The sequence below is a fragment of the Sinocyclocheilus anshuiensis genome, unplaced genomic scaffold, assembly GCF_001515605.1.
Source record: "Sinocyclocheilus anshuiensis isolate Anshui unplaced genomic scaffold, SAMN03320099.WGS_v1.1 scaffold1604, whole genome shotgun sequence".
Taxonomy (NCBI): Eukaryota; Metazoa; Chordata; class Actinopteri; order Cypriniformes; family Cyprinidae; genus Sinocyclocheilus; species Sinocyclocheilus anshuiensis.
Window position 1 is genome coordinate 107,050 of NW_015555841.1, and position 12,075 is coordinate 119,124.

The window sequence follows — 12,075 nt, forward strand, 5'->3', positions numbered from 1 at the left end:
AAAATGCATTGCTGTTCTGTTGTAAGTGATCTTAAAGATTCCTAAATGCATCTACTTTCGGAAGGCCAAATAAAGTGCTTTTGCTTTCGCCTAGAAACACACAGCGTCTCCCTGACATGGCTGCTTCAACACTAACTGCGGTTACTGAAACCACGCCTTCTTTCTTTGCGTGCACATTTGGGCGCATTATGCAAATATTCCCACACAGTGACCTAGATATGTGGGGGCGTGTTAGAACGAGCCGTTTTAGGGGGGTGTTGCAGAGTCTTAACTTTGATGAATATCTCTTTGGTTTTGAGACTTTAGTCTTTGCAACTTCAGGGATCTTATCTATTCACGAACAGCTTGTAACCCTCAAAAGAGAAAGGAAAACTTTAAATCGCATCATATGACCCCTTTAATTATTCCAAACTCGTGACCAGTGGTGTTTATATATTATATACAGGATGAGCTCATGACTCCATATACAGTCTCAAAAACAATCAACATACAGTACATCAACATTTAATCAGGCCTGTTTTTACCATCATACTTTTTTATATATATTTATTTTTTTTGTGTGCATTTTAACATAATTTTCATGACAGTTAAATCCAGCCTGCAGCTGACCTCTGTTTTGTCCGTGTCTTGTAGAGATGTCGGGGATGGGGATAGACATCTCACAGGTGCACTGGAAGCAGCAGTGGCTGGAGAACGGGACGCTGTACTTCCACGTGTCCATAAGCAGCTCCGAGCAGCAGTCGCAAGTCACACAGCCCACCGTCCGGGAACCACCACGCGTCCTGCACGAACACATGCACCTGCTTCACATCTCCGTCATGGTGAGTACTGAACATCTGGCTCTGGAACGTCAGTTGCTTTTGCTGGATGCAGATCTCTGAGTGCATGCAGTTTTACACTTTCTTGCACTTTGCATACAAATGCAATGGATTCATCACACTCTCTGCTCTGGAAGACAATTGCTCTTAGACGAGACCGAATGAGAGCAGAACCCTGAAAACAACAGTTCTCCTAAAAAAAGTGATCTTATTTTTTTTTTCCTTGTGTTCGGAATTTTTATGTAAAATCAATATAAATAAATAAAAACTGCTTTGTGGTAATACTTGCCTACCTATCTACCCAGCCACCCCTCAAATCAACACAACTGGCTGTCTGAAACATAATTTGCAATCTAGAAAAAGGGTTTGCAATGCTATTGTTGCATCACTTTCTTCTCCTCAGTGTCACAGTGGACGTTTGTAATTTAATTGTAATGGGCAACTACTAATTTAAAAACGACTGTGGTAGTATAGCAGCTGCTAGCCAAATTCAAACTCAATTTTTACAGTGCACTCAAAAAAGCATCCACAAGCTTTCCATGAGCAGCAGAGAGAGGAGAAAAATAAAGACAAGCAGCTCAATATTCGCTATTGCATCAGAACGAAACCACAGTTTCCACTTGGCAAAATAAATAAACATCATCCTCTCCTATTCTGCATTTTCAGTCAGAAAGCATTCTCTCTTTCCTCACAGATGTGTGCATGCAGTTCATACACTGTCAACCCTAATAAGTTCAAGACATTCATTCAAATGCATTGCCTCAAAATAATGAAGGTCTCAATGCTCACATCCATAGGGCAAGAGGGTCACTAAATGCTTTGATGAGTATGAAAACGGCGTGAATCAGATGTTATGGCCTTTGCATTTACTAGATCTCAACACAGCTGAACACTTATGAGAGATTTTGAACTGATGTGTTACATGATTATGCTAAAATATGTTTCAAGTCATGCTAACTTATGTTTTTCCATTACTTTAGCTCAAAATCAAAATAATTAAACCAAATTCAACTTCAACCAACATTTTTTTTTCCAAGTTACAAGATCAAGGGTTAGTATTGTTAAATATCTATCTATCTATCTGTCTATCTATCTATCTATCTGTCTATCTATCTATCTATCTATCTATCTATCTATCTATCTATCTATCTATCTATCATCACCATCATGAGTTCTAAGGTTCATTTTCTATAACCACACAACTCTATGGTAGTGGTAACTCAAAACACATATGAAACATGATAAAAATGACAATTTGATTGATTTTTCCAAAATTACTTTCAGTATCTAGGGACAACACTCTCTCTCTTTTTCTCTGTCTCCACCAGACAAACACTCACACAAACAGAAGCTTGTCGTCAACATAAATGGCTTTGATAATGTAAAACAGCATTACATTTCTCAGCTGTGAGCTGGTAATATTACTACTTTTCTTTTCTTTCTTTCTTTTTAATAGTTAAACTAATAACACTGATATTTGTAGATACGCTACCCAGTTTCACAGAGAGCTGTAGTAAATGCAGGTAATATCACACGCTCCAGTGGATCGCACTGTTTCTGAGCAAGATGTGGCAAATCAGTGGCATTACAGTGTAGATCTACACTGTTCTGTAAGTTCTGTAAAATTGTTTCATGAGCAAAAATTTTCATGAGATTAAAAAAAAAAAAAAAAAAATCACTCGAGATGTGCTAATAGCGAAAATTAACTGCATATGCTTCGGTTACTGAACATTGTACATGTAAGGCTGCACGATTAATCGTTTATTGATCGTTATCACAATTTCTGCTTCTCTCAGTTTATTATGCATTGCTATATGGGATATTTGCCTTCTGGTTATTTATCCTAAATGTTTCATTTTCATTTGCTTTATCTTGAATTGGTAAAAAGCCTCCCTACGTTTTCATTGTTGTGGTTGCCAGATTTCAAGAGTTTAAATGGCTTAGAGTTTATCTCTTAAATGGATACATTTGCTCTGCCTAGTGTTTTACATAATATTCTCAACCTGGCAACCATTCATACACGTTCACTCTACATTATTGAAAAAGCACTGATGAGCTTAAAACACATGCAAATATGTAAGCTGGAGTTTAGCCATCTCTATTGAGATATTTGTTGAAATAAAAGTGTAATACAGCCAGTCTGTTTTCTTTCATGTGACCGTTCACGCTCTTTACTGCAACTAAATCTGTGAGCAAATCATGCAAGTTTATATTTTCTTGATTTGTGCTTATGTGACAATGTGATGATTCTGATGGAAAGAAAAAAAAATCAGTATTATAGTATCTGCTGTAGTCGTTGAACTTTTCAGTGGAGTTCAACAGTCAGGTGCAGAGGAAGTCCCTGAACAATAATATGCATCTAAATGACATCATCTCCAGTGGAGTGTGTTTTCCAGAAGACATTTCACACATACCTTCACATTTATCCTCAATCCGCCTCCAGAGTCACACACTGACTGACATCATTCAGACACAGGAGAACAGAACTGGAGCTGATAAAAATGAGCATCCATCCTCTTCATGAAAACAAGGTGCATCTGCCTGCGTGTTTGCGAGCGGCCAGAGGAGCGCTGGCATTTTCAATGAGCATCATTAACTGTAATTCTGTCAAGGCAGTGACAGACTGAAGGTGTTGAGCAGTGCTCTTCCGCCAGCAAGCTGTCACTCAGCCTCTGTTCACGCTCACTTGTTTGTTATCTCAGGTTTGATCCCCCGTTCAGAAGATGAGAGATGACTGAGGTGGACGATTTAGATTGCGCTTTTGCAGTATGGCAGTATTTATCAAAACTGATGGTCAGTAAATGTTTATAGCCTACAATACTGGCACACATGTAGTTTTGTTGTTGTTGTTGTTGTTGTTGTTGTTGTTATTGTCATGCACACTGTTGAGAATGTTTTGTTTGCCACAATTTCACCGTTTTGTTTTTGTTTCCTACTTTAAAACGAGGCTAAGCAATTTATGTGCTGCTAGCATCATCTTCCGAGCTACAAAAATAAAGCATGTTGTCTTTGCGAAAGCCCTTTTCATGCATCACGCCTCCCCAAACTCAAATATCACAAACACAGCAATGACGGCTCTGTAAAAGTGAAGGCGTGACTCAACAGGTAAAAGTAGACTTCTTTTAATGAGAGCTCCAACATATTAGGGATACTTTTAATTTGAAGTTTAGCTTACCTGACAAGAAGAAATGGCAAGTTAGCGGTATCGATTAAAACCCAAACGTTCCATCAAATTTATCCATCTTGTAAAATCACTGCCAATATTTACCCTTGTTTTACCCCATTTTCTGTCGCTGAAATTTCGGACCAAATGCAGTGATTGAATGAACATTTTATGGTCCTAAGCTTTCCATAGAAGATCACCACCATTATCATTCAAAAGTCAAGGGTCGGTATGATTTTTGATTAACAGAAAGTTCAAAAGAAAACAAAAATATTTAGATAAGTAATATTAACTTTATGAATGCCTTTTCCATCACTTTTGATCAATTCAATATGGATGCCTGTTTCCGTTTTCCAATATGGAAGCCCGGTATTTATTTTTATTTTTTTATATCCCATAATTCAGACTTTTTCTTCTCACAATTCTGATATAAACTCACAGTTCTGAGAAGAGTCAGAACTGTGAGATATAAATTCTGACTTTCCCAATAATTCCTTGTTTACATCTCACCATTCTGACTTTTTTTTCTCTAAATAAAAATGTAACTGCAACTTTTTATCTCACAATTCTGACTTTTCTTCTTAGAATTGTGAGTTTATGTTGTACATCTTAATGGTGACACACTTTTCAACAATAGTGTATTCCTGAATTGACTGTATTATTATTTATTTATTTATGTATTTACTTACTTACTTATTGTAATTTGGCATTTGCTTGTGCAATTTGTATTTTTTTAATAAATAATTGATGTCCCCAATAAGTTTTTTTTTTTCTTAAAATTTGTTTATTGTAAGAAATAACAGGAAACCTGATCACAGATAAAATTAATTTTAAGACTTTCACCTCGTGATCTGAGAATAGCTTTAATACGGTAGATGTGATTATCAGTTAATATGTGACTGCTACCTAGTTATATGTATTAGTAAGGCCCCGGTTTAAGCAACTTTTTTTTTTCTCTCTAAATACATACATACATACAAACAGATTACAAACAGAAATCCCCTAGAAGGCAAGGTTGTGATCAAATGTTTATTCTAGGGCATGTGAAATACTTTAATAAAAGTTTCATATGTTTTGGGTGTCTTGAATATGGGCAGTGTATCATTAAATCAGGGGATGACCTTGGCATTGGCATTATGCAGTGCAGTGTCTCCATTGAAGGCCATGTTCCAGCAGAACATTGACCTTAAACTTGAAAATACCTAGAGATGGCTGAAGAACAAACACTGCAGTTCTCTGAAGTGGCCCTATTTATATCCCAATGAATATCAATGGAGAGATCAGAAAACAGCAGTTGGTGGAGGGCACCCTTCAAATCGCAGAGAATTGAAGCAGTTTGCAAAAGAGTGGACCAAACTGGCAGTAGAGAGGTTTACAAATGTCATCAGTGGCCATATAAAACACTATACTATGGTTGAATTTTCCAAAACATGTGCTACCAAAATATTCACTCATATTGCCAATATGTTCCAGGCAATTTTAGGGCAATAAGCTGAGCACTTCCAGGCCTTTGCTTTGGTCCGCTGTAAACAAACAAACAAACAAACAAATAAATAAATAAATAACACATATGTGTGTCACACAAAGCTTTGATTTAAAAGATTAGCAAATATTTGGTGAATATTTACTCACCCTCAGGCCATCCAAGATGTAAATTAATTTGTTATTGTTGTTTTCATGGAAACAGATTTGGAGAAATGTAGCATTCCATCAATTGCTCACCAATGGATCCCCTGCAGTGAATGGGTGCCATCAGAATAAGAGTCCAGACAGCTGACAAAAACATCACAATAATCCACAAGTAGTCCACACCACTCCAGTCCATCAATTAATGTCATGTGAGGCCAAAAGCTGTGTGTTTGTAAGAAACAAATCCATCATTAAGACTTGTTTTTACTTCAAACCATTGCTTCCAGCTAAAATATTAGTCCATAAAAATAAATAAATAAACAAATCCACTTCCTCCAGTGAAAAATTAAAGCGATGGAATGCTACATTTCTTCAAATCTGTTCCAATGAAGAAACAAACTCATAAATCTTGGCTGGACTGATATTTTCAGGAAATTTTATGTTTGGGTGATCAAATACGTTAAAGAAAACAGTTCCAAAAGACAGTGCATGTTCGTTTAAAAAGTTAAACATACTTTTGGCCATGACTGTACAAATAGTCCAATCAAAGCAATCACTGAACATTTATCATCCAAGTTAGTCTTCTTAGTCCAACATACTGTACACTAGAGACAAACCAAAAAATATTTATTGTCATCAAGTAGCCAGGTATACAGAATAATAAATAATATATCCCTGAGTCTAATTGTGATACAAATGGACTGTGCAAGGCAAAAACTATTTAAACTGCTACAAAAGATAAAAAATTGCAATAAGTGCACAAGTAAAGACAGCACACTAATGCCATCTAATGAGTTTGGCTTTTGTAGTATTTCCAGTGATGGCAGTGACATTCGTGCTCAAGTTCAAGCTCTCCTTCAAAATTAGCCTTTTTTTATGCTGCTGTCCTTTTACTGTGAAGATGTAAAAGCCAATGTTCTTGAAACACTTTGATCTACATATTCTCAGTGTTGTGTAAATGTTTGATATTCACATCTCATCGTGGTCATTGTTTTTTTTTGTTTTTTTTCTGACAGCGGCTCCAGCATTATTAGCAAAGCACACAGTAAAAGCAGTGTGCTGCGTAAAACTACAAATCTGCTTCAAGTTTTCTTTGATCAGCTCATTTTATGAGCCATTCAGGCTAAAGGGCAGCCATGAAAGAATGAAAGACTTCAGCTTTCATTCGCTTTATTGATTCCTATGTAGCACAGAGTGAATCACACGCAGATGTTGTTTGTTATTCCAGTGAGCAGCTAATAAAGGCCAATTTATGAGACCCTACAAGCACCGTTACCTTTAATAGTCATGTGGATGATCGTACTGCATGAAAATATCCTAAAAAATCTATCTGTTTTATTTGTGCAGTGCATGTACAGTTCTGATAGCCTCTTGCAGTTGACCAATATGAAAAGGTTGCATTTCATAGTAAGACCAAATAAGCTAAATTGCAGGACTGCACATTAACAGTAGTTAAAATTGATAGTGCATTAACAGCATCCCACTGTGATTTTAAAGCCACACTGTCTTATAGACAGACAGACTGACAGATAAAAATGCTCACTAAATTAATATTCAAATTAGGTCTATTCATCAAACAAAGCAATTTTGAAACTTAAACTTGAAATACAACCGTATATATATTGCCATTCAAATGTTTGGGATCAGAAAGTTTGTTTATTTGGTAAGGCAGTATTTATTTATATTAAAAAAATGTTGAAATATTATAACACGTTTAAATGTTTTCGGTTTTAATATACTTTAAAATATATTTTATTCCTGTGATGCAAAGCTGAATTTTCATCATCCATTACTCAAGCCATTTTTTTCCAGTTTTCAGTGTTACATAATCCTTCACAAATCATGCTAATATGCTATTTTTTTTATGTTGGAAACTAATTTGCCATTTAATATTCATTTTCTAACAATATATATCTTTATTATCACTGAATAAAAATATTGATTTATTTCAAAAATGAAAGAAAACTCAGGACTTAAGAACGCAAGGACTAATGGGATAATTAACAAGACACCAGGTGAACCGAATGAATAATTAAACAGACTGGGGAAAACTAGGTCACAGGGGAAACTCAAAACACACAGACATGTAACAGATCGCCCCCTCCCGGGAAGGCGCCGTAAAGAGTTCAAACTGAGGAGGGAAGGTGGGGGCTCTGGAGGAGGGCATGGAGCAGGAGAGCGGACAAAACAAACACAGTACAAAAAAAAAAGTCCATGGGGAAGTGGAGGGTGGGAGGAGCCAAGGGGGAGCCAGGAGCAGGAGGAGCCAGGTCGGAGTCGAAGGCGGGAGGAACCATGGTGGAAATGACACCTTGACGGAAGCTGACACCCTGGGGATGACCGATGGAGATGCAGCCACCACAGATGGAGACCCAGATGGAGCTGATGAGCTGATGTGCCCACGCGCAGCCAATGGTCCAGGAGACCAAGGAGGAGCCGCGGCGACCAGCGTCCGAGGAGGAACCGGAAATCCTGAGGGCAGAGGCTGAGCCAGTGGAACTGAGGATGAAGGCGGAGCCGGGGGGAAGGAGGAGCCAGCCGAAGCCGCAGGTGCAGGCAGGTCGACAACTGACCAAGACGGAGCCGGAGGGACGAGGGAGCCCGGAGAAGCCATATGGCCGATGGTTTCCGGTGGAGCCGAGGGAGGGAGGAGCCAAGGGGGAGCCGAAATGTCGACAGGCCGAGGTGGAGCAGGGGGCGTAGAGGCTGGAGGCAGAGACAGGGGATCCACAGGGTTGGATGAAGCTGCTGGCCTGCAGACACTTGGCAGAACATTACTGATACGGGCTGCTGAGGGGCTGGAGGACAGCAGCTGAACTGAGACGGAGGAACTGGCTGACTGAGGAGGTAGGAGAGGGAGGCTGGGTGGGAGCTTGAGACTCACAGGGGACTTAGGAGACACAGGAGAGCTGGACGTGACCAGCGGAGACTCAGGAGACATTGGAGATACTGGGGAATTGGGCAAAGCCTCACCAAAAAAAGTCTATTCAATTCTCCTCAAAAATGTCCTTCAGTTCATCATAATATCCACCAGAGGCCAGTTCGTACTCACTCAAAGCGGTGGGAGTGTGGGCGGGGCAATCCTCCACATCCCCGAGCTCCACTAACACTCCCTCAGCGCTCAGCGGTGAAGCCGGCTCGCGTACCTGTCAGACCATTGCAGAGAAGCAGGCTCCGGGGCGATGGTAACTTCCGACCTTGTCCTCGGTCCAGGTTCCTCCATCGCGGCATGCTGACCTCCTCGGTCTGTGGTGGGCACGTGCGACACCTCCGTTGCGTCGTTCACTGGTGGTGGACTGATTTCTGGCAGTGGTGGAGTGGGGCTGGTGGCGAAGTCATCCTCTGCAGGGCCGATGGGAAACGCAGAGTTGTTGTGCACCTGCACCCACACCACAAAGGCGGCAAAATCCTCCTTAGGACCCCGAGTCTTCGACAGCTCGCTCAGGCTGGTGTAATAGAAAACACAGAGCGAGCGGTCTGGATAGTGAGTGAGGCAGGCGAGCTGAATAAAGTCCAGGGTGTGAGCTTCCAGTGGGCGATCTCCCAGCTCCAGGCAGAGAAGTTTTACGGGGGGAAGGTCTATAGTAAAAATTAAACCAAACAAAAAAGAAAAAAAAAAAACCTCACTCATACAGTTTTGTTTTTGGCCAGTTATTCTGTTACGGTCTCTTGTAGATAAAACTCACGGAGAGAGCAGGGAATCCAAAGAACAGTCTTTAATATAAATCCAGACAGGAAAAACACAGGAATAATCCAAGTAGGCGTGCAACATAGACAATAACTGGCAAATTAAATGTGGAAAACTCAGGACTTAAGAACACAAGGACTAATGGGATAATTAACAAGACACCAGGTGAACCGAATGACTAATTAAAGAGACTGGGGAAAACTAGGTCACAGGGGAAACTCAAAACACACAGACATGTAACACATGTATTGTTACACAAGATTTATATATTAAATAAATGCTGTTCTGAAAAGTGCTGTTTTAAAGTTCTTATTCATCACAGATTCCTTTAAAAAATATTGTTAAATAAATAAATATATAAATAAAGCAGCACAACATTGATAATACATCAGCATATTAGAGTGATTTCTGAGGGATCATGTGGCACTGAAGACAGCTTTGCATCACAGGAATAAATAATATTGTATATAATATTTTATCTTATTTATATAAGTATATTAAAAAAAGAAATCCATTATTTTAAGTAGCACTAATGTTTCGTAATATTTTTTTTTTCTGTATTTTTGAATAAATAAATGCATCCGTGAAGAGCATAAGAAACCTCTTTAAAAATATAAAAAATCTTACTGATCCCAAAACTTTTGAACAGCATTATATAATAATCGTCCATGTCACATGAGCATACACTGGGCTCTTTCAGTATCTGCAATATCTGGCAGGTTGGTAGTGAGAATATGATGAAATTAATGCTTAAAGTCATCAAGACATAATTTTTGAGCAGACGCAAATGAGGCTGATCATACGTCTCATTTCCCAGACCAGTGATATGCTTATGTTCAACAATGTAGAAATATAGAAAACAAACACACAGCTTCCACCCTTCTGGCTTTTCAGGCTTTCCACTACATGTTGAAGCACGGCTATGGGGATTTGCTCCCATTCAGACACAAAAGCATCAAGCCAGTGAAGTTTTTTCACAGCAGATTCAGTAAATCCTTTCTTTATGGACCTCGCTTTGTGCACAGGAACATTGTCATGCTGGAGCACAAAAGACCCGCTCCAGCTGTTGAAACTACTGTAGGTTGGCACAGAATTCTCTAGAATGTCTCAACTGGAAACCTGGTTATTAGAAGGAGGTATCAGCATGCTTTTGGCCATAATTTTTCCTTCCATTTCGATATATATATTCAGTTTTTTCTAATGGAATTATTAGCTTGCAATCTCACTGAGCATGCAGTCGAAACAAAAAATACATTGATAGCTTTATCAGTTTCTATAAGCAGGATTTAAAGTCATCACAAGTTTCATTGCAAAGGGAGCAGTGTTAACACTAGCACATGTTAAAAAGCAGATTTTGTGTTAGGCATATTTAAATGAGGAGATAACAGAGGGTGTCTTTCATTAAATTAGCATATGTGCCAGTCACGTTGCGTGAACACTTGTGTGCCAGGAAAATGATTGCTCTGTAGGTTACAGTCTCACCGCGGTACACTCAAATAATGGATAATGAGTTTGAAGTTGTACAGTGTGTACACGCAGGTGTGGAGAGATTACTGAGATGTTTACTGGGAGAAGAAATGAGGAAGTTAAACGAGGGGTTCAGGTTGCACAATATGCGGATCTAACAATATTCTACAAGGTCTTGATCATACACATCTTGTGCAATGTTTAGTCATCAAATATATCTGCATAATGATGCATGTAATTGCAGAATGACTAACAACACTGGAACATGAATGTCATGATGACACATCAAAGACATCATGGCATACTGTTCTTTCCCTGGAAACAATCAATAGTCCATCTAGGTGTGTACTAAGGTAAATATACAGTTAACTAAACTCATTAATGCTGTTTGCTAAGGGGCATTTCATTCTGCTGTAATTTACTTACCCTCATGTTGTTTTGTCCATCTCCTTCTTTTGTTCAATGTTGGGAAAGAAAGAAAGAAAGAGAAAGAAAGAAAGAGAAAGAAAGAAAGAAAAAGAAAGAAAGAAAGAAAGAAAGAAAGAAAGAAAGAAAGAAAGAAAGAAAGAAAGAAAGAAAGAAAGAAAGAAAGAAAGAAAGAAAGAAAGAAAGAAAGAAAGAAAGAAAGAAAGAAAGAAAGAAAGAAAGAAAGAAAGAAAGAAAGAAAGAAAGAAAGAAAGAAAGAAAGAAAGAAAGAAAGAAAAAGAATGGGCAGGACACCGGCCCTCCAGGACCGAGTTTGGACAGCCCTGTTATAAGACTTTCTTGAATCCAGCCCCATAGACTTTGAGATATTGTCCTCTTTTAACTTGGGCCAGTAAGAAACCACCTAGCAACCACTGCATTAACCGCATAGCAATACCCTGGCAACCACCCACAACACAGTGGGGCAAGTTTTTAACAGAGAAGCAGCACTCACATTTTCTTCAGTTGAACTTTCAGTCAGCATTTGTTATGCATTTTTTATGCATGGCCTTAAAATAACCTGCTGAAACCAAAAGTATCTGCTTGCATCTGTAAGCTATTTGTTTGTCAGCTTCTGTCTTGTTTTTAACTTAGCTACATTAGTGATCTCTCGGCCCATTTTAAAAAGCACAATCCCAGCGCAGAAGCTGTTGTTTACATCTGTTGCTCATTAGCTCCTGCGCACCCATCACAGTCCAGAGATCTCCTGGCTGACCAGACTCAGCAGGCCACAGCAGAGATTCTGCATGCTCTGTGCGTCGCCTCGCCTTTGCATAATCATTTAGAGTGACTGCTCTCGCTGCATGTGAAATGTTGTGTCTGTTTCAGGGAACTGCCTTCAGGGC

The 12,075-nt window shown here is 39.0% G+C and overlaps 1 protein-coding gene across 1 annotated transcript in view; it reads left to right on the forward strand.

The window, feature by feature from the left end:
* LOC107675510 (astrotactin-2-like) overlaps window positions 1-12,075 on the forward strand; it is a 541,421-nt gene that overhangs the window by 98,437 nt on the left and 430,909 nt on the right. Inside the window, exon 2 of the mRNA XM_016469894.1 lies at window positions 634-821. Coding sequence (XP_016325380.1) covers window positions 634-821 — 188 coding nt within the window. The remainder of the gene's footprint in view (window positions 1-633; window positions 822-12,075) is intronic.